We start from the raw sequence: 26,905 nt of genomic DNA, 5'->3' as shown, positions 1-26,905 counted from the left end.
AATGACTGAGCTTGGTCACCCTAGGACAGAAAGTATGCTACTGGTAGGATCACCAGGTGAAAATATAGGAAAATAAAGTTTGGAAAAAGAAAACTAATGCAGTCACTACATCTAAGCACTTGTAAGCTTCAATATTTTCATTTTTGTGTTTATTGGTTTCAAAACACATTTACTGTGAATGTGCAGTAACTAGTATTGCTGTTGGAAATAGGGTGGTTTTTGGGTCACCATGTATGTTTTGTGTGTCATATCACAAAGGCAATGGAACAAAGGTATGTGGTTAGCTAATTGCAAAGAGTTTTACTTAATTGTTTATTATTTGGAGAAAATACTACTAGCTAGTCTATATTAGGGGTGAGAGAGATTCAGGGTTTTCTTTTTCCCAACATTTATTGAAATGTCTTTTTTTTTTTTTGTTGAAATACAATGTAGTCTATGGGTGAGTCAAAATAAAGATGGGATTTCAGCTATGGCATACTTTACAGTTACATTGGGCCAGCTTGGACCAATGTAACTCTGCATATACCATACATGTGGGATGTCCTCTAGATTGATTGGATGAGGTGCAGACTGTGACATCACTGCCATGCCTCTCTAGCTTGTCAAATCAGAAAACAATTTTCATTCACTCAGAAAATGCAAAGCATTTTTTGGAATGGCGCCTGTGCCGAGTGGCCAACCTGCTGTGTTCAGAATGTAGAAGAGGAGACAGTCGGCAACGGACCAGAAGCAAGTGGAGATCACTGGAGTAGTGATTTCCATGTTCTAGAGGGAACCCGCAGGTATGGTATATACATAGCTACATTGGAGCAAAATTGACCAATGTAACAAAGTAAAATATGCCATACCTGTAATTCATCTTTAAAGTGTCACTAAACCCACATCATAAAAAAACTATCAATAAACGGTGTATTACATGCTGTTCATACTCACTCACTACTCACTATCTCCACTTTCTGTTCATGTCCCCAATTTATCTATTGATTTTGTAGTTGTGGTGGCAACTCTGCACATGCTCAGTGTTCAGTGAGTTTCTATGCTGAACATTTCCTCCCTATTACATCTGAGCAGCCCATGTGACTATAGAGTCACACATGTGGGTGTATACACAGTGGTAAATGACAGCCCACTCTCCCTCTTCCTCCAAGCCCACCAACCAGCTAAACACAATGGGGGTGGGATATTACATGTAGGTTAATGGTGGCTTCACCTCCCTCTTATTCTAAGACACAGGCTTGAAGGGCGTGGTATTTGTATGACAATTTATAACAGTTTATTGAAATTATTTATTTATGCTCTGTATTCCAAAGGCTGTTTTTTTTATTTTTTTTATTTTGAACATGTAACCAGCAGCAGAGGATTAGAAGCTCCTTCTAGTTATGCTTTCCTGCAGACAGGCTGGAAAATAGCTGGGTCATGTGCAGTGTTGGTAGTAACTGCGTTTAAGTAAACGGCGTTACTTAACGCAGTTACTTTTCAGGGTAACGAGTAATCTAACTGACTACTCGTCCTGTCCCTGTAACGCCGCTGCCGTTACTTTCGGCTGCGTTACCGCAATTACATCTACCGCCACTAGATGGCAGTAGATGTAATTGTATTCCCCCTCTCCTCTATAACCGCTGATCGTGGTACTGGAGAGAGAAGAGGAGGAGACTCAGTTGAGTGAGTCACGCGGTGCCAGGAGTCGGACAGGGACAGCAGCAGCACATCGTGCAAGGAGGTGTGTACTTTGTGTGGGTTCCGGGTACATGACTGGCACTTCAGCTTCTATTCCAGCAAATGATATGTATGTATATTCTGCTAAAATGCATCACATGTCTGAACTCCTGACACTGGATCTCGTGCTGCAGCCATATTTCCCCCAGGCTCCTGGTGAAGTCATCACAGACTAACTCCATGACTAATTAGACCATCAGAAAAGACTTGTGACCAGCAAGACAAAAACGGTCTAAATCTAATGCAGAGAACTGCAGGAATACAGATATCCCTATGGATCTGTGATACATATGAATATCTAGCTGCTGCCCCCACTGTAAGTGCCATTAAAGTGCTTCAATAGGGGACAGCTGCAATAAACCAACAATTCCAGGAAACACCCCATGGTGCGATGGCTCTGAGTGCTCTCAGGTGTGTGCCCCTATGGGGTTAAACTTACCAGATAGCAGACCCCTTTGCAGGGGTATTTCAGCTTTATATATATTGCTTTCAAGGGTGACTCCTCTCTTCTCACCTTCCCTCAATGGTAGGGACTCCAACTCCATATGGATATAGAAAAAATAGCTTCCATAGTGCAGTATCGTTAAAACTGATATTTTATTGAAGAAAACATTCAATGCATGTCCACTGTGCACTGCTGCCCCCTAGAGTCCAATATTCATATTACACTCAACAGGGAGCTCATTATCCACAACACTGGAAGTCAGAGGAATGCAAAGACCTACAGGACAGGGAATCACTGAGAGGAAGAGCTCCACCCTGGGATATACTGTGCATTACTCATCTAATGAAAATTATTTAGAAAGATTACTGCTTTGTATAATGTGCATTCTATTGTAGTGACATCACCGCCCTCCAGATATATTATACAGAGTGACATCACCGCCCTCCAGATATAAGATATATTATACAGAGTGACATCACCGCCCTCCAGATATAAGATATATTATACAGACTGACATCACCGCTCTCCAGATATAAGATATATTATACAGAGTGACATCACCGCCCTCCAGATATAAGATATATTATACAGAGTGACATCACCGCCCTCCAGATATAAGATATATTATACAGAGTGACATCACCACTCTCCAGATATAAGATATATTATACAGAGTGACATCACCGCCCTCCAGATATAAGATATATTATACAGAGTGACATCACCGCCCTCCAGATATAAGATATATTATACAGACTGACATCACCGCTCTCCAGATATAAGATATTATACAGAGTGACATCACCGCCCTCCAGATATAAGATATATTATACAGAGTGACATCACCACTCTCCAGATATAAGATATATTATACAGGAGTGACATCACCGCTCTCCAGATATAAGATATATTATACAGGTCCACCAGTGTTCCACACCGCCACCACCAGTGTTCCACACCACCACCAGTGTGCCACACCGCCACCACTCGTGTGCCACACCACCAACAGCCAGCCACTCCAGGCAGCAGGTACCAAAAAACAAAACAAAATACAGTTACTCACAGTCAGGAGGACTCAGGACTGAGACCCCCACAGTGTGCCACACCGCCACAACTATTAAAGATCTTATAGAACGTAATTGCATTATAGAATAGTAAAAAAAGTTGCAGTTACTTTGCTGAGTAACTAATTACTTTTTCAATGTGGTAACTGAGTCAGTAACTCAATTACTTTTTGGGAGAAGTAATTTGTAACTGTAACTAATTACTTTTTTAAAGTAAGATGACCAACACTGGTCATGTGACAGCTGTATGTTGATTGGGAAAAAGATACTTGTAGATGTTTTTTTAATTAAAATAATTGCAGTTCTATCATCCACACACAGAAAGAGAAGGGACAATGTAAATGAAACAATGTGTGTTTTGTATCACTTTAAAGTGGTTGTAAACCGCTGGACATTTTTTTTTTCTTACCTCCAAGGTAATGTCATAATAGTATGCATACTAGTACATTATGTTAAACTTACCTTAAAACAAAGCTGTTTCAGTGCTGAGATGTCAGAGCCACAGGCTCCCATCTTCACTTGTCTTGCTTCCAGGTTCGCGGACTCTGGCTCCTTGAATGACTAGACCCACGATGACGTCACTCCCATGCATGCGTGCGGGAGCCGCCGTTCATGGCATAGGGCTTTGAAGGAATGGCACAGGTGGCCGTTCCTTCAGAGCACATGTACAGTAAATCTCTCCTAAACTGTGCCTGTTCAGGAGATATTTATACTACCTACAGGTAAGCCTTATTATAGGCTTACCTATAGGTAAAATTTAGTGATGTAAGTTTACTTCCACTTTAAAGTGGTTAAAAAAGCTTCTTTCAACTATGATAAACCTCTTTATGTGTCAAAAATGCACCCCCTCCGCCATTAATCTCATTATTTACACTTTTTCACAGAAGGAAACAAGGTGGGGAAAAAAGGAATTCACACATTTGCAGCAGCACTACATAAATGTAGTACCCTCCAGTGTGTGCTAGGATTAGAGCAAACTATATTCCAGGTGAGTCTTATCTTGGTCAGGGTTCATTAGAGTTCAGGGATAGGTGACTCATCCTGTCAGCTATTTGATGTCTCCCCCTGGTCTGTAAGGTTGGAGTACCTTCTAGAACTAGAGAGCTGGGGTTAGGAGGAGCTGCCTTGAATATTTATGGGACCTCCGCCAATCCCCAGCAGGGGGCTGGCAGGGGACTGGGACAACCCCATAAATAGACATGGGCCATGCCAGCAGGGGAGTCAGGTGGAAAATGGAGATGCAGTGTTTAGGAGGCTGTCTGTGTCCCTGAGGGGTACCCCCTAGTCTGGGGGGTCTTGCCTTGGGCTGGGGCTTGGGTGCTGGAAGGATCCTGCCAAAACACACAGGCGGAGGTCTTCCTGGAGGCAGGGGAGCAAGAGAGGACAGTGTGAGTAGTTCAACACTGTTGGGGAATAACAAAGGGGGGAGACAGCCACATGTAGCCAGTCTCTCTTGAAGACAGTGGTGGGCTTAAGTCTCAGCCCTTTCCTTGAGAGATCTCTTAAGAGTCAGTCGGGTAGGCTGGTGAAGAGTCAGTTGGGTGGACTGGTGTAGAGAGGCAACCAGGAGGGCTGGTAAAAAAAGGCAGTTGCAGCCAAGGTGGCCTGACATTGCCTGAAGAAGTGGTTCTGGGATCAGTGGCCACAGAGGAAGCAGGGGTAGAAGGTTACATGCTGTTTCACTACATCTTATCTACACTTAAGGCACTGCGAGTTCCTGCCTGTAATGAGCTGTTACTGATCTGACAAGGGGTCTGTCAGATACTTCAATAGTGATTCGCAGAAGCTGGCAAGGTTGCACAGGAGGAAAGTGAACAGAAGACTATATATATATATATATACTGTATATATATACTGTATATATATATATATAGCTGTATATATGAATCTGCCCCTAAAAGTGGGCATCTAATAACCTCCCATCCCTTTCCAAGTTGTTAACCCCCTAATAAATAACAAACAAAGTTATGGACTGTTCTCTAAGGGCCCGTACACACGTAGCGATTGTCGGCCGTAAATATTCGGCCGCCAAATGATCGGCCGATTGTCGGCTTGTTAGTATGATGCTTCCGACAACCGACAGCGAATTTTCGGCCGAACAGAATCTGGCGTGCAGACTTTAAAATTTTTGTTGGCCGTCACCAGAACGGCCGATTGTTCGCCAGTCAGTACAGAATTCGGCCGACAAACAGCATATTAGCAAGACTGGGCATGCTCAGAAAAGAAAAAACACACGGAAAGTTAACCGTCACATGACATCACTTCTGCAGTCGGCTGTTGTTGGCCGACAAAATTCGTGTGCAGTCTTTAGCACTTTTCAGCCGACAGGACAGCACCGGACAAAAGACGGCCGATCGTTCGGCCGACATTCGGTACGTGTGTACGGGGCTTTACTCTGTGTGTCTGTGAAGATTTGGTGTGACTGGCTGTGCAAGAGTGGGGGATCCCTGTTCATCTGCAGCTCCTACTTGGGGTGTGCTACATAAACAATGGTTAAATACACAACAAAAGTATAAAAAAAAAAACATCAAACACAAAAAAAAAAATGATCAAATAAAAATAAAAACAAATAAATAAAAAAAGAAAGAACATCCATCCAACAAAAAAAAATAATAATAATATTTTGTAAATTTTACCCAATGAGGTCACAAAATTTCAACTTGCTCACCCCTAGTCTCTAGTAGCCTTTATAGTTACATATCCTATCAAAAACAGCTTTGATACTTCCAACCTTGTGCCTGTTAGTTGCCTTTGCCCATAAACTTCTCAGTGTCAACCCTTGGGCTCAAGTTGGGTTAAATTGGGGCAACAAAGTTTTAATTTAGCACAAAATGATAGATAACTCTCATACAAGAATTGTTTTTCCAGACACTAACTAAAGTCCTGTGTAAACATCAAAGCCCAGTTTTAACTTATTAATAGACTTCAACATTTTCCTGCATAGAAGCAATTTTAAAGCCTAATTGATGCCACAGAATTATATATTTAGTCGCGAAAACATGGTGACCTCAATTTTTAGAGTCTTTCCTCCACTTGACTACTAGTTGAATAGTAGTTTTGCAGTGTATATATCCATGACAATACAGTGTAAAAGGAACCAGAGTCTGCACACTGCCCAAAGGCCAGTAAACCCTTCTCTTCCTCAGCACTACAAGTCTGTGTACGGATGCCAGTGATAAGGGGTGTGGCCGATACTCAGCTATGCCAGCACAAAGCACTGGAGTTGAAGGACAGAAAGAACATTTCCACAAAAACAAAAAAGAATGGTAAGGTATATACAAGTGAAAATTGATTAAAAAAGACAAGGTGCAGTAGTTTTATACTAGTGTGAGACTTCAATTGGGCTTCATTCTAATCACATGCATAAAAAGGCATTACCTTCCTTAAAAACTCTTTGAATGGTCATCACATAAGTGGTGTAGCTGTCACTTTGCTCTATGTCACTGAGTGTTGCCTTGTACGCTGTGGGAAAAATAAATGAATTATTTGCAGTTGAAAAAAAAATCAACAATATGTTTAAAAGTCAAACTCCAGGCAAACAGTGAAATATGCGGATTAAATACAATTAGAGCAGCTGTTTTACTTACCAAGAAATTTGTGATTTCGCCCAGCCGGCCTTAAAATTTACAGACCAGCCAGATAGCACATCGGGATTAAAGCCTAAGGCTGGCCATACATTATACAATTTTCTTACAATTTTCTGTACAATTTTCTTTAACTTTACCTTCAACTATGTAGTACAAAGGCCTAATTGGATACCATTGAAAGTGCTGTTTAGTTTTGACCTCATATTATATGGTTTTTGGTAAATCTAACAGAAAATTGTACAAGAAAAGTGAACATGTATGGCCAGCCTAAGTTAGAGATGTCACTGTGCACGATGAAAAAAATGTGTTTCATTTTGGATCCGTTTTGTTTTGTCATAATTGTTATATTAGAATGATTTGTTTCTGTCATTTGTTTTATATATTGGGATTTTTTTTGTCTATTTGTTGTTCTGATTTAATTAGTATGTTCGGAAATTATTTCGGAAGATTGGCTAGATTTCACAAATTAATTTGCTATTACGGGAGTCATTCCTGCTAGTCCAACCCATAAAGAGAAATAGAAGGAGCTTATTGGATGATATCGAGAGGAGTCACGTGCATCTGAAAGTAATGAATGGAATGAAATTAATTTTGGATGAATTTGTTATGTTATGATTTGGAGATTTGCAGATTCTGATGGATCCACATCCATCCAGCTCAAACGCAATAAGTAGGAATTATCACCTTATTTAACTTTTATATCTTACTGTATTTATTGCCATATGTTTCCATTTCATATGTTGTGCATTTTTTATAAAAATGAAAAATTAGCTGATTATCCAAGAGAGTCAAAGACTCCCGTACCCCCCTCATCCGAAACATACATTTTCATTTGTTATGTTATTAAGTTTAATTCATTTTCCCATTCCCAACTGACTTTGTTGGGCCGCACACAAATAAAACAAATGGTTTTTCAAGTTGTACCCTAATACAAAAAGAATCTGATGCTTGCTAAAATAAAAATAAATGGATCTGAAGCAAGTTGGAGTATTCATTATTTTGTTAAGTTTTTTTGGATGCTTTAAACATTAACATAAAGCTCAAACTATCACATTCTGTTATCCGAATGAAACAAATTAATAAAAAATAATTTGCTGTTTTTGTTATAATTTATTTCGGATTCGTTGAAATTCATTACTATTGTGATTTGGAGATTCAAAATGAAACAATTGCACATGTCTAGCCTGAGTTAAGGGAGGGGCTATTTACATTCAATGAGAAGTATTCCTTGTGCTGGTGTCAACCGTCTTATTTGAAACCCTCTGTCCTTCCCTGCTTCTTGACGACTGCAGGTCCAGCGGCTATATTAACACCCACGCAACGGGGGTTAATATAGTCCAAACACTACTCATCCTAACACATGCCATGTTCTCCTCTCTGTCAGATGTCTCTGTCCACACCATTTCCAGTGGATTAACAAAACTTCTGAGGTGTGGGTTCCTAGCATTTTTAATAAATTAAAAAATAAATGGCAAAACTCTTTGGGAAATTACTCTACTGAGTTTTTAGATTAATTTAATAATCATTTAATTATGATTGCAGAAAAAGTATTCTTGGGGTATGGCCCAAACGCACACAGTGTCGGTGCACACCTGTCAAATTGGGAGTAGTGACTGTGTCTGTGCAACCGTTGCATCCCAATTTACATGAATGGGGCTGCCTGCATGGGGATGCATGGAACACCTGTGCATCCCCTTGCGGGCAAAGACGGCCATCTAATGGGTCTAAGCTGTAGTACATTCAAGTGAACAAGGCCTTATGTTAACTTTTGAAATCAATCTTAATACTTCTAATTATTTTACTAGAAACAGGTACAGAAGATACTCCAACCCATCACATGTCCAGCAGAATAGTAATAATGAGTGATGATAGTTTTGAGCCATTTCAATGATCACAAGTGGTACAGATATATTGAATGCGGGTAGGTATGGGTCAGGGGTAATGACAAATATTGAGACCTTGTAATGTAAAACTATAATGTGAGCCTTTTATTTTGACCACTTCCCGCCTGGCCTATAGCAAAATGACAACCGGACGAAGGCTTTTCCGTTCTGACTGGACATCATATGATGGACACACCACATCTCCGATCACAGTACAGAGCCTATGACATAGGCTTTCTACGTTGTAATCAACTGTGTCCAATCACAGCTGATCATAGTGTATATAGGAACTGACAGCACATGAGTAGAGGAGAGGCAATTAGCAGCTCTCCTAACAGGGAGGGATCTGCACTGATAATCAGTGCAATTATTATCAGTGCAGCCCTATCAGCGATGCCTGCCAGTGCCCATCAGTTATGCCCACCAGTGATGCCAATCAGTGTCCATCAGTGATGCATTTTAGTGCCTATTAGTGATTCCTGTCAGTGCCTCCTCATCAGTGCCGCTCATCAGTGCCGCCCATCAGTGCCCATCATTGTTGCCTATCAGTGACCATAGAGGATGCCCATCATTGCCGCCTATTAGTGCCCATCAGTGCTGCATATCAGTGCTGCCTATCAGTGCCCATCAGTGTTGCATATTAGTGCCTCCTCATCATTGCCCATCAGTGCCGCCTCATCAGTTTGCATTAGTGAAGGAGAAAAATTACTTATTTACAAACTTTTATAACAGAAACTTCTTGGTCTTTTTTCATTTGTTTTTTAAAAAATTAAAAACTCTATCTGTCTCAAAAAAAATTGATAAAAATGTAATGTTTGGATACAGCATAGCATGGCCGCGCAATTGTGATTCAAAGTGCAACAGCGCTGAAAGCTGAAAATTGCCCTGAGAAGGAAGGTGTTGAAAGTGCCCAGTATTGAAGTGGTTAAACATATTGTAATGGAATAAAAAAAAAAAAGAAAAAATATTTTATTATGATACCAATAAAAAATTCTATAGTTCTTAACCTTCCTACAGTATCTCACAAAAGTGAGTACACCTCTCACATGTTTTGTAAACATTTTATTTTATCTTTTCTTTTGACAACACTGAAGAAATGACACTTTGCTACAATGTAAAGTAATGAGTGTACAGCTTGTATAACAGTGTAAATTTGCTGTCCCCTCAGAATAACAAAAACACGCAAACATTAATGTCTAAACCGCTGGCAACAAAAGTGAGTACACCCCTAGTGAAAATGTCCAAAGTGGGCCCAAAGTGTCAATATTTTGTGTGGCCACCATTATTTTCAAGCACTGCCTTAACCCTCTTGGGCATAGAATTCACCAGAGCTTCACAGGTTGCCACTGGATTCCTCTGCGACTCCTCCATGACGACATTACAGAGCTGGTGGATGTTAGAGAACTTGCGCTTCTCCACCTTCCCTTTAAGGATGTCCCACAAATGCTCAATAGGGTTTAGGTATGGAGATATGCTTGGCTAGTCCATCCCCTTTACCCTCAGCTTCTTTAGCAAGGCAGTGGTCGTCTTGGGTATGTGTTTGGGTTCGTTAGCTACCCTGCGGCCTATTCTCCAAAGGGAGGGGATCATGCTCTGCTTCAGTATGTCACAGTACATGTTGGCATTCATGGTTCCTTCAATGAACTGTAGCTCCCCAGTGTCAGGAGCACTCATGCAGCCCCAGATCATGGCACTCCCACCACCATGCTTGACTGTAGGCAAGACACACTTGTCTTTGTACTCCTCACCTGGTTGCCGCCACACACGCTTGACACCATCTGAACCAAATAAATTTATCTTGGTCTCATCAGACCACAGGATATGGTTTCAGTAATCCATGTCCTTAATCTGCTTGTCTTCAGCAAACTGTTTGCGGGTTTTCTCGTGCATCATCTTTAAAAGAGGCTTCCTTCTGGCATGACAGCCATGCAGACCAATTTGATGCAGTGTGCGGTGTATGGACTGAGCACTGACAGGCTGACCCCCCCCCCCACCCCCACCCCTTCAACCTCTGCAGCAATGCTGGCATCACTCATACTTCTATTTCCCAAAGACAACCTCTGGATATGACGCTGAGCATGTGCACTCAACTTCTTTGTAGGTAGGAGGAGGAGACGCGCTCAGGTGAGGAAAGGTGCTCAGGTGCAGGTCGGATCCGTAATCCAAAGTCCAATAAATCCAAAAAGAATGACCGCACTCAGAGAAAATTGAATGATGAAGTGTTTAATCCCCCACAGGATATAATACAAGCAGTGCTTCACATAGACACAGGACAGGTAGACGCGTTTCACGACTCTAGGATCGCTTAATCATTACCAATTCACTCAACTTCTTTGGTCGACCATGGTGAGGCCTGTTCTGAGTGGAACCTGTCCTGTTAAACCGCTCTATGGTCTTGGCCTCCATGCTGCAGCTCAGTTTCAGGGTCTTGCCAATCTTCTTATAGCTGAGGCCATCTTTATGTAGAGCAGCAATTCTTTTTTACAGATCCTCAGAGAGTGCTTTGCCATGAGGTGCCATGTTGAACTTCCAGTGTCTAGTATGAGAGAGTGAGAGCGATAACACCAAATCTAACACAGCTGCTCCCCATTTACACCTGAGAGCTTGTAACACTAACGAGTCACATGACACCAGGGAGGGAAAATAGCTAATTGGGCCCAATTTGGACATTTTCACTTAGGGGTGTACTCACTTTTGTTGCCACCGGTTTAGACATTAATGGCTGAGTTTTTTTGAGGGGACAGCAAATTTACACTGTTATACAAGCTGTACACTAACTACTTTACATTGTAGCAAAGTGTAATTTCTTCAGTGTTGTCACATGAAAAGATTTAATAAAATATTTACAAAAATGTGAGGGGTGTACTCACTTTTGGGAGATACTGTATGTTTTAATCTGCTACATTACGAACCCTTCTTTTTCACTGTTCTAACTTAAAATAATATTATATCAAAGTAGTACTTTCAACATGATGGCTCATTATTCCTGTATGGTATTGCATTCAGTTAGGGCAGATATTGTACTTCAATGGTCTGACTTTTCGATTGTGACATGTAAGATTACCTTTAGGCACAGAGATTTTAAATACAAAGTGCAAAAAGTAGCATTCATGCTATTGGTTTGTCACATTACTGTCATTATCCAGTATCTCACCATAGGCCACACTTTCTTCACATATCTTGTTGTACAGAAAGTCGGGATTGTTGTCATCTATTTGATGCTCAAAGTAACAGTTTCCTAAAAGAAAGTCATAGAATACAGTTTTCCATTTGTGTATAAAATGTCAAGAGTCGCCTTTGCAGCAACTAGACCCATTGCTGGGTTCATCATCTTAGTTTACAGTCTGTTTCTGCAGAGGTTACAGGACACTCACCTCTAGATATGTTAAAGAAAGAACACCAGGTAGAAGAATTAATAAAGACATCACCCAATAAGGCCCCATTTACACTTGAAAATGGGGCTGTCAGAAATTACACGTGTAAAGCCCCGTACACACGATCAGATTATAGAACGATCTGTCGTCCGTTTTTTGTGGCATGCTAGTCTGATGTGGAAAGTGAAGAGGTTACTTTCATATGAATTTTCCCGTACAACAGAATTCTACTTTAGAAGTGATGTCATGTGTGGGATTGTTTTGTATGTGTTCTTTCGTCTCTGAGCATACCTAGTCTTGTTCTTAAGATTTTTTTCCGTCGAAATCTGTACTAATGAGACGAAAATCAGACGCTGTTTTGACGGACGACAAAAATTATATAGCCTGCACATCAGGATTTTGTCAGCCGAAAAGTCAGAGTTGGCTGTCGAAAGCACCATACTAACAATCCGAAAATCGACAGATCGGTCGTCGGATGAATTTTCCCTACAGATTTTCTTATCGTGTGTATGAGCCTTTAGACCCAGCAGGGTTTTCCCTGATTAGCTGCAGGAGGAAGATCCAATGAAATCAATAAGAGGCCGACAACTTCCGCAAATAATCATGGCCACTTACATGTAACAGCTCATGGAGCAATTACCTGGAAATGAACAGCTCAGGACACAGCATCCAGGGCTGATCAGTGGCAGGTAATTGCTTCTTATGTAATTACATATGAGCAGCCGCGATTAGCTGTGCTCCCATTGCTTTCAATTGATCTTCCTCCTGCAGCTAGTCGCTGGGGAACCCCTGCTGGGTCTCCCACATATAGTTGCTGACGGTTCCATTGCAAAACTCAATTTTAATCTGAAAACTTTCCCCTGCTGTAATTCCATTTAAGCATTAGATGTTGTCAGTCCCCTAGGTTAAAAGACAGCAGGCATCCCTCAACTCTTTTCCTATGAGCCCAGGCTGTCACACTAAAGCAAAGAGTTTGGCACATACTGTAGGTATCAATCTGCGTTCAGGGTGATCATTTGCAGGTAATTGCTGCTTGAGTGATTACATGTAAGTGGCTGTAATTAGCTACTGTAGCTGTCAGCCTTTCAATAGGGCTTCCTCACACAGCTAAGCGGCAGAACTCCTGATGGGTCTTCTGCATGTAATTGCTGACGGCTCCATTGCAAAACTTAATTTCAGTCTGAAAACTGCCCCTGCAGTAATTCCATTCCATCACTAGATGCCCTCAATCCTCTAGGTTAGGTGACAACCTGCATCATTCAACACTGTTCCTCTGAGCCCAGGCAGTCATAGTAGAGCAGAGTCTGGCACACAGGTATCAGTCCTTTAGCCCACGTTTTCATTGGTCCAATTTGAAATGCGATTTGACATGTCAAATCAGAGCCAATGGCACCGTGCAAAAAGGAGCGACACCGACTTTGCAGTGCCGAACTGATTCCCAAAAGTAGTTTCTGTATTACTTTTGGAAATTTGTGGGGGGGGGGGGGGGGAGCGATTTCCATAGACATCTGTGTAGTAACCCGCACACATGTCTGTGAAATCACCCCCAAAGTCAGACTGAAAATGCTGGTTTGAAATCCTGCAAACTCACACGATTTTTTAACCGGTCTCAGTGTGAACCTACACTCAATGTGAGTTTTTTGATTAGCTGATGCTGCATTCCAGCCTACAAAAAGGGCTTAACCATAGCTGACTGCAAAAAATCTACAGTGATTAAAATACCCCTCCTCACACACAGGTGGGTGGAGTAAGAATTATCAGCTGATATTAAAAACATTCCAATACAAAATTACATAAATCAGGCAAAAAATAGATAGGATTAGGATACTTGACAAAATGCATTTCTGTCCCCTGTACCTGAAGCATGGTCCAACTAGGAGAGCATACAGAAGCGGGGAACCTTGCTTCAGGTCAGCAGTGTCAGCGGGTTTTTGGCAGCCAGCTCTGAAGTCTCTTTTTCTCTTACTGCATATCTGGAGCCTAGTGCGCTTCTCATCTCCACTTACCTATGCCTGATACACGCTACTGAAAAGTGAGCAGCAGGGACCAGATATCAGAGACCAGAATACTAAAGCAATGAATGGCACACACAGTACATGAGGAAGCAAAGTCCACTGTTACCGCCCGTTCAGCGAACTCCTGAATTTGCATGGTGTTTGGCGGGATGTTTGCCTGCAGAATGCCCCACAATGTACTGCACAGTGCATTCTAAGCCCTGAGTTGACAAAGCTTTGCCCATTTAGGGCACAGTGAAAGGCTGGTTGTTAAGGAGTGAGGCAGGGAAGCCAGCCGTGGTGTCCTTAACAACAGATAAATCATCAGCTGATAACTGGCTTCCCCGCTGACGGCTGAATAAAAAAAAAATCATTGCCGGCAATTGAAAAAAAAACCTGTTGGGGTCCCCATCCAATCTATACCAGGCCCTTCAGGTCCAGTATGTATCTTAAGAGGAACCCCACGCCAAAATTTAAGAAAAAAATGGCGTGGGGTCCCCCCCGCCCCCAAGACCTTTATCTGAACATTAAGCATGGCAGGCCAGGAAAGGGGGGGATGGGTAAGAGGCCCCCCTCCTGAACCATAGCAGGCCACAACATGGGTGGGTGTTTTGGGGCAGGGGGGTCCTGCTCCCCGCCTCAAAGCACCTTTTCCCCATGTTGATGGGGACAAGGGCCTCCTCACCACAACCCTGGTGGTTGTGAGAGTATGTGGGCAGGGGGCTTATTTGAATCTGAAAGCCCCCCTATGTGAATGAGTGGGCCTGGTACGGATTAGGTGGGACCCCCGCGCCATTTTTTTTAAACATTTTTGTATTGCCGGCAATGGTATTGTATTGCTGGCAATTTAAATGTAATTTTTATTTTCTTTAGAAATGTCAGTTTTGCTGCAGCAGGTTCTATATAAGGTACAGATGCGCCACTTTACAGGCAATCTAAGGGGACCCTCCAGGCACTATATTTAAATACATTTTTCATTTTTTTTTTTGTTTCACTTTAAGCATCTTGAAAATCACTGCTCCTTTAAAAACAATCTTTTTAAAAACAAAAAGTTTGCATTGATACATGTCCCCCAGGGCAACATGTGTGCCCCCATTCTCTTTTTATGGCAAATAACTTGCATATAAGCTTTCAAAATGGGAACTTTTGATTTTTCATGTTCGGGTCCCAAAGACTTTAATAGAGTTCATGGCTTGGGGCCAAACCTTTTCTCTTTTCGGGAGTTCTGGTGTGAACCGAACCGTGGGGTAAGCGGCCCATCACTAACTACCAGACTGGTTGGAAAACTTTTGAATAAAAAGGTATCCTTGAGTATGTTTAATTATGAAACCAGAGGATGATTAGTTTTTCTCTATGCTAATATTGGTTTAGAATTCCAAACAGAAAAAAAAAAATGTCAAACGGTTAAGACTTGCCTTCACTACAGCGACAAATATCTTCTTTACAGACTCTGTTCAGACCTTTGTTGTCCTCCTTCGTGTGATAGAACTTGGAGCACCTGTTGTCTACCAAGAGAAAATATAGTTCTAAACACACAATTTACACAATTTACATGGAGTTCCTGGACTGATTAGGTTACTAAATTCCTCTGAAGACCTAGCTGTAGGTTAAAGTACACCACTCTCTAGAGGAGTGGTTCTCAACTCCTGTCCTCGGGACCCACTAACAGGCCAGATTTTAAGTATTACCTTTGGGAGATGCAGACTAGAATACTGCAATCACTGAGCAGCAAATTATATCACCTGTGATGTATTTCAGTTATCTTGCAAACCTGACCTCTTAGTGGGTCATGAGGACAGGAGTTGAGACACACTGCTCTAGAGGAAGATTGGAAAATTTTAGAGATCCTGTTCCAATGAATATTATGTTCCCCTTCTCCCCACAAGATAAGCTATCCTCCACCCTATGTTGGTCAGTCTCAAGCCCCCATTTTAGAAGGGGTTAAAAGAAATAACTAAAGCTTGCCAACTGCCTGTGGTTCACCCACAGTCTCTTTCCCAATTTATGCTGCTCCCACAAACTCTTAGTGGTGTATACCAAGTCACAATTTTAGGGCAGCTAAAAACAAATGACTGTTAAAGTAAAAAAATATATATTCTTACCTGGAGTGAAATAGTCGTATATGGTGACAGATGCAGGCTGTAGGTGTTCCACCCAGAAGTACTGGTGAGCATTAAACTCTAGGCATTTTTTCTCAGTCCTAGAGACCTGGCTCAAATAAATAAAAAAATAAGCAATAGTAGATGCTGAATTGCTTTTAACATTGTAACTTTACTGATTCTGGTTAAATAAAGAACCTTTACAGAGAGCACAAGAGGATATTTTTCTTGTCTTTTATATACCATTGAGCTGTATGCCTGTTCACCCCTGAGCTAAAGAGGGGGAAGGAGGAGAATGTTACCTTATTGCATCTGACACCATTAGGTGTAAAAGCATGTTTGACTCAATGGAATATATGAGTGAGATAATAAGGTGAGCTGCGAGTGAGCACGGGTTTAAGCACACAAATCACCTGTGTGTGGATTGAGCACCAGCACATATTCATGATATTAATTTTATGGACTTTTTACACAAGTGTTTTGCACTTGATTTTTAATCATTTCAGATTATAGAGATTTATCATTTATTCACTGGAATAATTAATATTATTGATTTTTATGACCGACTTTATCACTGATTGATATTAACGTATTGTTATTTTAACCTTTGGCGCTGCATTATTTATTTATTGGTATTACTGTGGTCTGATGAGACCAAGATAAACTTATTTGGCTCAGATGGTGCCAAGCGTGTGTGGCTGCAACCAGGTGAGGAGTACAAAGACAAGTGTGTCTTTCCTACAGTCAAGCATGGTGGTGGGAATGTCATGGTTTGGGGCTGCATGAGTGCTGCCAGCACTGGGGAGCTACAGTTCATTGAGGGAACCATGAATGCCAACCAGTACTGTGACATACTAAAGCAGAGCATGATCCCCTCTCTTCAGAGACTGGGCCGCAGGGCAGTATTCCAACATGATTACGACCCCAAAAACACCTCTAAGATGACCACTGCCTTGCAAAAAAAGCTAAGGGGAAAGGTGATGGACTGGCCAAGCATGTCTCCAGACCTAAAACCTATTGAGCATCTGTGGGGCATCCTCAAACGGAAGGTGGAGGAGCGCAAGGTCTCTAACATCCACCAGTTCCATGATGTCGTCATGGAGGAGTGGAAGAGAACTCCAGTGGCAACCTGTGAAGCTCTGGTGAATTCCATGCCCAAAAGGGTTAAGGCAGTGCTGGAAAATAATGGTGGCCACACAAACTATTGACACTTTGGGCCCAATTTGGACATTATCACTTGCCAGCGGTTAAGACATTAATGACTGTGTGTTGAGTTATTTTGAGGGGACAGCAAAGGTATAATATTATACAAGCTGTACACTCACTACTTTACATTGTAGCAAAGTGTCATTTCTTCAGTGTTATCACATGAAAAGATATAATAAAATATTTACAAAAATGTGAGGGGTGTACTCACTTTTGTGAAATACAGTATATATACATATATAAAACTATTTATTTAAATTTATTTTACACTTACCTTGCTTAGGTAGAAAATTAGTGGACCTTTAGAAAGGTTGAAGTCAATGCTTATGTCCTTTCTTTCCTTTAGCTGTCATTAATGGGGAAAAAAAACAGTATAAGTAATGTAATCAACATGTAGCCTTTTGCTATATAACATTTTTATAAATCCTGTATAATAATAATAATAATAATAATCCCCATACATTTTAAAATGGCAGAATGGCAGCCTTCTATATCTGATTGGCAGCTCACAATTGTAAACAGTGGACAGCAATAGGTAGAACATTTCCAGGATGATGGTCAAAAAGGATAATCTCTAAGGATCTGACACCAAAGATTATCTCTCCAAACTAACTGCCCTCTTACTCGATTATGAAGTCCAACATTCATAAAAAACAGAATGCCTTAACATAGTGTGAAATCATCTCTTAAGAAGTTTAATAAAAAGTAGAATACTTATATCAATTCTGAAGTTACAGGCATATTATCAAAGCATCTCCAAATCTCAATCTCAATCCAAACTCATACAGCTCTATATACAGTATGTGGCATTTTGCACATTTTCATTTGGATTTTTTGCACATATTTACTCATTTGCACTTTACATTTGTCATATGGTATTATGTAACCACTTTTTCATGTATATATATGCCTTTATTTGGTATATTCGTTCACAAGATTTAAGTTTGTATCATATTTAGAGATGTCCCGAACTATTCGCTGGCGAACAGTTCCCGGCCAACATCGCTTGTTCGCGTCCGCCGCTGCGGGCGAAAATATGCGATGTTCGGTCCGCCCCCTATACTTCATCATTGAGCAAACTTTGACCCTGTACCTAACAGTCAGCAGACACATTCCAGCCAATCAGCATACCCTCCCTCCCAGACCCTCCCACCTCCTATAAAAAAGCAAGGGCAGCATCCATCTTAGATCATTCTGAAGCAGTGTGTTAGTGAGAGCAGGGAGAGTGCTGCTGCTGCTGTTAATAGGGACAGTTGTTGGATAGTGTTCTCGGTCCACTCCTGCTGTAAGGACAGCATCCTGACAGCACCCCAAAAAGCCCTTTTTAGGGCTGGTATTTCAGTCAATTTTTTTTATTTTATATATATATATATATATATATATATATATATATTTTGTGCAGTTACCTGCCCGCCATGTGTGAGAGGCCACAGACCCACCACAGACTGTACTGTGTGCACACCACACTCATATCGGGTGGCACAGCACCTTGCAGTTTAAAACATTTTTTTTTTTTTTATAATTGCAGTTGCCTGGCCTGCCAGTGAGTGTCAGGTCCACAGAGTGTACTGTGCCCACTGCAGTGCCCACCACTCATATATACGGTGGCACAGCACCTTGCAAATTAAAAAAAAATATATTTTTTATAATTGCAGTTGCCTGGCCTGCCAGTGAGTGTCAGGTCCACAGAGTGTACTGTGCCCACTGCAGTGCCCACCACTCATATATACGGTGGCACAGCACCTTGCAAATTAAAAAAAAATATTTTTTATAATTGCAGTTGCCTGTCCTGCCAGTGAGTGTCAGGTCCACAGAGTGTACTGTGCCCACTGCAGTGCCCACCACTCATATATACGGTGGCACAGAACCTTGCAAATTAAAAAAATATATATTTTTTATAATTGCAGTTGCCTGGCCTGCCAGTGAGTGTCAGGTCCACAGAGTGTACTGTGCCCACTGCAGTGCCCACCACACATATATACGGTGGCACAGCACCTTGCAAATGAAAAATATATATATTTTTTATAATTGCAGTTGCCTGGCCTGCCAGTGAGTGTTAGATCCACAGAGTGTACTGTGCCCACTGCAGTGCCCACCACTCATATATACGGTGGCACAGCACCTTGCAAATTAAAAAAAAATATTTTTTTTATAATTGCAGTTGCCTGGCCTGCCAGTGAGTGTCAGGTCCACAGAGTGTACTGTGCCCACTGCAGTGCCCACCACTCATATATACGGTGGCACAGCACCTTGCAAATTAAAAAAAATATATTTTTTATAATTGCAGTTGCCTGGCCTGTCAGTGAGTGTCAGGTCCACAGAGTGTACTGTGCCCACTGCAGTGCCCACCACTCATATATACGGTGGCACAGCACCTTGCAAATTAAAAAAATATATATTTTTATAATTGCAGTTGCCTGGCCTGCCAGTGAGTGTCAGGTCCACAGAGTGTACTGTGCCCACTGCAGTGCCCACCACTCATATATACGGTGGCACAGCACCTTGCAAATTAAAAAAAATATATATTTTTTATAATTGCAGTTGCCTGGCCTGCCAGTGAGTGTCAGGTCCACAGAGTGTACTGTGCCCACTGCAGTGCCCACCACTCATATATATGGTGGCACAGCACCTTGCAAATTAAAAAACAAATTTTTATAGTTGCCTGCCAGTGAGTGTCAGGTCCACAGACTGTACTGTACCCACTGCCCAACAATATAGGGTGGCACAGCACCTTGCACGCATAGTACCACAAATCTAAAAAAAAAGACAGGCAGAGGCAGGCAGGGGCCATCGTGGTCGTGGTGCTGTGATTTCCTTTGGCCCTAGAATAATGCCCAGTGTTCAGAAGCCACGTACCCTGAACTAAAAAGATTCTCAGGACATAGTTGACTGGCTTACACAGGACACCCAATCTTCTACAGCTTCCGCTCGGAACCTTGATACACCATCCTCCTCTAGCTCAGCTTCGGGCACCTCTCAATTTACCACTCGCCCGCCCGCCGGCACCACCACCAACACTAGCACCACAGCCGCTTCACTTGATCAGTCAGAGGAGTTATTTACACATCAGTTGGAAGAAATAAGTGATGCGCAACCATTAGTGCCAGAGGATGTAGATAACGGGGATATGTCTCAGTCAGGCAGCATTATACACATGGACGTACATTGTGATGATGATGATGATGTTGTACCTGCTGCTGCTGCCTTTGCTGAGTTGTCAAGTGAAGCGGCTGATGATGATGATGATGTGTCCGTGGATGTCACCTGGGTGCCTGCTCGAAGAGAAGAAGAAAAGGGGGAAAGTTCAGATGGGGAGACAGAGAGGAGGAGGAGACGAGTTGGAAGCAGGGGGAGGTCATCGCAAGGAGCTAGTGGCACAGTCAGACAGCATGTATCGGCACCCGTGGTCAGCCAGACAGCACGCCAATCAACGCAAGCTGTTGCCACCACCAGAATGGCGTCATTGCAAAGCTCAGCAGTGTGGCATTTTTTTTGTGTGTCTGCCTCTGATAACAGCGATGCCATTTGCAACCTGTGCCAAAAGAAACTGAGTCGTGGGAAGTCCAACACCCACCTAGGTACAACTGCTTTGCGAAGGCACATGATCTCACATCACAAACGCCTATGGGATCAACACATGAGTACAAGCAGCACACAAACTCAAAGCCACCATCCTCCTCCTGATCCAGCATCTTCAGCCACGTCAATCACTGCTGTCCTCCTTGCCCCCTATCAACAACCCGCCCCTCTGCCTCTCACCTTCAGCAGTTCCTGCTCATTTGCCCACAGCCAGGTGTCTGTCAAGGAAATGTTTGAGCGTAAGAAGCCAATGTCACAGAGTCACCCCCTTGCCCGGCGTCTGACAGCTGGCTTGTCGGAACTCTTAGCCCGCCAGCTTTTACCATACAAGCTGGTGGAGTCTGAGGCCTTCAAAAAATTTGTAGCTACTGCGACACCGCAGTGAAAGGTACCCGCCCAAATTTTTTTTTCACAAAAGGCAATCCCCAACCTGTACTCTATTGTGGAAAAGGAAGTCATGTCATGTCTGGCACACAGTGTTGGGGCAAGGGTCCATCTGACCACTGATAGCTGGTCTGCAAAGCACGGTCAGGGCAGGTATATCACTTACACTGCGCATTGGGTAAACCTGCTGGCGGCTGCCAAGCATGGAATGCATGGCTCTGCAGAGGAGTTGGTGACACCGCCACGACTTGCAGGCAGGCCTGCTGCCACCTCCTCTACTCCTCCTACTCCATCCTCTTTGCTAACCTCCTCGGCTTAGTCCTCTTCTGCTGTTGCGTCTTGCTCCACACCAACTGCACCCCCCCAGCTCCCCAGGGGCTATTCCACATGCCGGATACTTACAGTGTCACGCCGTCTTGGGGTTGACTTGCCTGAAAGCAGAGAGTCACACCGGACCAGCACTCCTGTCCGCCCTGAACGCACATGCGGATCAGTGGCTGACCCTGCACCAACTGGAGATCGGCAAAGTGGTGTGTGACAACGGAAGCAATTTGTTGGCGGCATTGAATTTGGGCAAGTTGACACATATGCCGTTCATGGCACATGTGTTGAATCTGATTGTACAACGCTTTGTGCATAAGTACCCAGGCTTACAGAACGTCCTCAAGCAGGCCAGGAAGGTGTGTGGCCATTTCAGGCGTTCCTACACGGCCATGGCGCACTTTTCAGATATTCACCTGCGAAACAACATGCCAGTGAGGCGCTTGATTTGCGACAGCCCGACACGTTGGAATTCAACACTCCTAATGTTAGACCGCCTGCTCCAACAAGAAAAAGCAGTCAACGAGTATTTGTATGACCGGGGTGCTAGGACAGCCTCTGCGGAGCTGGGTATTTTTTTGCCACATTACTGGATGCTCATGCGCAATGCCTTTAGGCTCATGCGTCCTTTTGAGGAGGTGACAAACCTAGTCAGTCGCACTGAAGGCACCATCAGCGACATCATCCCATTTGTTTTCTTCCTGGAGCGTGCCCTGCAAAGAGTGCTGGATCAGGCCGTAGATGAGCGTGAAGAGGAAGAGGAAGGGTTGTGGTCACCATCACCACCAGAAACAGCCTTATCATCACTTGCTGGACCTGGAAGAGGAGTTTGAGGAAGAGGAGTCAGAGGAGGAATGTGGCTTTGAGGAGGAGGAACACCAACCACAGCAGGCATCCCAGGGTGCTTGTTGTCACCTATCTGGTACCCGTGGTGTTGTACGTGGCTGGGGGGAAGAACAGACCTTCAATGAGATCAGTGAGGACGAGGAATTGGACATGAGTAGCTCGGCATCCAACCTTGTGCAAATGGGGTCTTTCATGCTGTCATGCCTGTTGAGGGACCCTCGTATAAAAAGGCTGAAGGAGAACGACCTGTACTGGGTGGCCACGCTACTAGACCCCCGGTATAAGCAGAAAGTGTCTGAAATGTTACCCAATTACCGGCAGTTGGAAAGGATGCAGCAGTTACAAAACAAGTTAAAAAGTATGCTTTACACAGCGTATAAGGGTGATGTCACAGCCCAATGGGAATCTAACAGGGGAAGAGGTGAAAATAATCCTCCTCCTACCACGACCACGCCGGCAAGGACAGGACGCTTTACAGACGTGTTGTTGATGGAGGACATGCGGAGCTTTTTAAGTCCTACGCATCGCCACAGCCCTTCGGGGTCCGCCCTCAGAGAACGACTCGACCGACAGGTAGCAGACTACCTTGCCTTAACTGCAGATATCGACACTCTGAGGAGCGATGAACCACTTGACTACTGGGTGTGCAGGCCTGACTTGTGGCCTGAGCTATCCCAATTTGCGATAGAACTTCTGACCTGCCCCGCTTCAAGTGTCCTGTCAGAAAGGACCTTCAGCGCAGCAGGAGGTATTGTCACTGAGAAGAGAAGTCGCCTAGGTCAAAAAAGTCTAGATTACCTCACCTTTATTAAGATGAATGAGGCATGGATCCTGAAGGGACTGACAGTGGGGGATGCATTTGACTAAAAAAGGCCTGATGAGATGCCTTGGGCTAAAAATGGTCCACACGCTGCTGTATTTAATCTCTGCATGCCGGATGATTTACGTGACTTCTCCGCCACCAACTAGGGTTCAAGCCGCAATGTTTTAGTGCACTTTCTGCCTGGAAAACCTCAATTTTTCCGGCCGCTGCTACAGCAGCGGCTGCAACAATACCTACTTTTTCAGGCATGTGTTCATGCCTAATTTTTCTTGCCTCTGGTGCTACACTGTGGCTGCAAAAAACAAAACACAAAAAAAAGGCACATACATGTGTCAATTCCCCTTCGTGATCCTTACCTTGTTGTGGTGAAGGGGCTTGCGTATCACAATGAAGCGATCACCTCTAGGAGTGTGTTGGCAATGTTGGCACACCCCAGATGATAAGGTCGTTGCTTCATTGTGAACAGACCAAAAGCGATCGGCTGGATAATTTTTCATGAAAAAAACATTAATTTTCTTTATGATCATCTTAGGTGATCATTAAAGCCTACTAGGCCAACAATGGGTCCACACTGCAGAATCATTGTTTTCTGGGTCATTTAATTGACACTGAACTACCACAGCACGACCATAGGCTTTGAAAAACAGCCATCGCCTGCAATCTCCCAAACGTGCGCATGAGCACAGTCATCACTACAACAAGATTGACGCATAGAGGAATAAAATTTATGTCATGAGTGTGTCAACTATTGACAACTCTTTGTGGTTGTCTAAAATCTATTCCATACATGTCCCCTTATAGGGGACGTAACAAGGATGAAACTGAATATTACTACTTAACACACCACTCATATAGGATGGCACAGTACATTGCACGGTGCACGCGCAGTGCCCAAAATTGGAAGTAAGAGAACAGACCAACCATCTTTTTCCATCTCCCGGTTCCTAAAATCTATTCCATACACTGGCCCCTGATAGGGGACGTAACAGGGATTAAACTGATAAGAATATTACTACTTAACACACCACTCATATAGGATGGCACAGTACATTGCACGGTGCACGCGCAGTGCCCAAAATTGGAAGTAAGAGGACAGACCAACCATATTTTTCCATCTCCCGGTTCCTAAAATCTATTCGATACACCAGCCCCTGATAGGGGACGTAACGTAACAGGGATTAAACTGATAAAAATAGTACTACTTAACACACCACTCATATAGGATGGCACAGTACATTGCACGGTGCACGTGCAGTGCCCAAAATTGGAAGTAAGAGGACAGACCAACCATCTTTTTCCATCTCCCGGTTCCTAAAATCTATTCCATACACCGGCCCCTGATAGGGGACGTAACGTAACAGGGATTAAACTGATAAGAACAGATTTTTTTAATTTAAAAAAAAGAGGACAGCCTCTGCGGAGCTGGGTATTTTTTGGCCGCGTTACTGAATGCTCATGCACAATGGCTTTAGGCTCATGCGTCCTTTTGCAGAGGTGACAAACCTGGTCAGTCAAACCCAAGGCAACATCATCGACTTCATCCCATATGCGTGCCCTGCGAAGAGTGCTGGATCAGGCCGTAGATGAGCATGAAGAGGAAGAGTTGTGGTCCCCATCACCACCAGAAGCAGCCTTGTCGTAGTCGATTGCTGGACCTGTGGCAACGCAGAGAGAGGCGTCTGAAGAAGAGAAGTCAGAGGAGGAAGGTGGCTTTGAGGAGGTGGAAGACCAACCACAGCAGGGGTCCAGACGGGCTTGTTGTCACCTTTCGGGGACCCTTGGTGTTGTACAAGGCTGGGTGGAGGAAGAGACCTTCAATGACGTCAGTGAAGACAAGGAACGGGACATGGCTAGCTTGGTATCCAATCTTGTGCAAATGGGGAGTTTGCGGTTGTGCAAATGGAGTGACTGTGACTGACTGACTGTTAAACGGGGAGTTTGGTCTGTCAGAGTTTGGTCTGTCACTGTGAAGCGGGCTTAACCCTTACACTACCTTATCGATACAACATCATACCTGATCGTATACACACACTGGATGTTTTAAAGCACGTTATTCCAAACAATTTAGGAATGTTAGGTGATTTATGCACTTTATGGATTAAAACCCGACTCTGCGTCAACTACGTAATTTTCCATGGGAGTTTTGCCATGGATCCCCCTCCGGCATGCCACAGTCCAGGTGTTAGTCCCCTTGAAACAACTTTTCCATCACTATTGTGGCCAGAAAGAGTCTCTGTGGGTTTTAAAATTCGCCTGCCCATTAAAGTCTATGGCGGTTCGCCCGATTCGCCCGTTCGCGATAGTGTAGCCATTTTGTATGGATATCGATATATTTTTTTACTTTAGCAAATGCTCAAGCACTGGTTTAAAGCAGAATTGAATTTCCTCTGTAACAAACAGCAAGAACCAGAATCATTGTACAGACACGCTGTACGTCATGTAAGCAGTTTTACTAGGCCATACTGGAAGACAGTGTAAAAGGGCAGTTTTTTTGTTTTTTTTTAATTTAAACTTAGTGTTTATTTTAGGTTTTCGATAGTACAAAATAGAAAGCAGCACAACGGCTTGTCATGAGTACATTCTATAAATAAATAAAAAAAAAACCCATAGAAATACAAGTAGTACATACTGTAGGTCCTGGAAGTACAATAAACCAGAGATAAGATTGGTCTGGGGGATAAGGACATTCAAGATTGGTAAGTCAATTGGTAGGACACTTCTAAATGAGTGCTTAGGGGGAAGCTGGATGTAAAAAGGAGGGAGATGGTACTTACAAACTAGCAGTGTTATACTAAAAAGGTATTATACAGTACATACTAGTAGTGTTATACTATAAAGGTATCATACAAGAGGGTGTTCATAATGGATTTAGATAAAGTATAGAAGCATCAGAAAAGCTAGTGGGTTATGGAAGGTTCAGGCATTCAGCTGGGACTTGAAGGTGTGCTTTAGCATACATATGTTCCATCAAACAATAGTTGTTTAAAATAAAGAATAAATGTGTAAATACTTATGCACTGCTATGTACGGAAAAGTGATCTAGATCTCAGTGCTAATGATCAAAAAAATTATATTATAAAGATTATAAGATACAAATAGTGAAAGGATAGAACAGCGGCAACTGTTGCAATAGTGACCTCCACCACTAACATACAGAAAAATAAAGCAAGGAGAACAGTGCCCTTGTTCATAAGCCAACCCTAAATGTCATAAATCCACATAAACCAAATAATATAAAGAAAAATTAAAAAAAATGTGTGTGACCATATAATCATTGTAATATACACAAAAAAAAAAAAAAAAAGAATAAGAATACAAAAATAATAAAAAATAAGTAGTTAAAAAAGTCCAAAAAATGTACTCAAAAGTTTACATGCATATGATTAATCCACAGAAGATTGTATAATTTCATTCATCCAGCGATATATATACCAATCCTTGAGAGAGTTGTGAGGATAGGACAAAATCACCACCAACAGATGAAATCACTGCTCACCTTATTGAAAGACCACTGTGGTCAAAACACACTTAGTCACAAGGAATCTCAGAGGACTGATCCCCTCCACTGCTGCAGACTCCCACCC

General features: G+C 42.7%; 1 protein-coding gene across 1 annotated transcript in view; it reads right to left on the bottom strand.

Moving 5' to 3' along the window:
• LOC309552834 (A.superbus venom factor 1-like) overlaps positions 1-26,905 on the bottom strand; it is a gene marked incomplete at its 5' end in the record, with an annotated part of 218,648 nt that overhangs the window by 7,752 nt on the left and 183,991 nt on the right. The window contains 5 exons of the mRNA XM_082253743.1: positions 6,604-6,687; positions 11,850-11,933; positions 15,479-15,568; positions 16,166-16,271; positions 17,643-17,714. Of these exons, the coding sequence (XP_082109869.1) occupies positions 6,604-6,687; positions 11,850-11,933; positions 15,479-15,568; positions 16,166-16,271; positions 17,643-17,714 (436 nt within the window). The remainder of the gene's footprint in view (positions 1-6,603; positions 6,688-11,849; positions 11,934-15,478; positions 15,569-16,165; positions 16,272-17,642; positions 17,715-26,905) is intronic.

The sequence above is a fragment of the Pelophylax lessonae genome, assembly GCF_965119305.1.
Source record: "Pelophylax lessonae genome assembly, chromosome: 4".
NCBI lineage: Eukaryota > Metazoa > Chordata > Amphibia > Anura > Ranidae > Pelophylax > Pelophylax lessonae.
The sequence above is the reverse complement of the archived record's forward strand: the minus strand, read 5'-3'. Positions and strand labels throughout refer to the sequence as shown.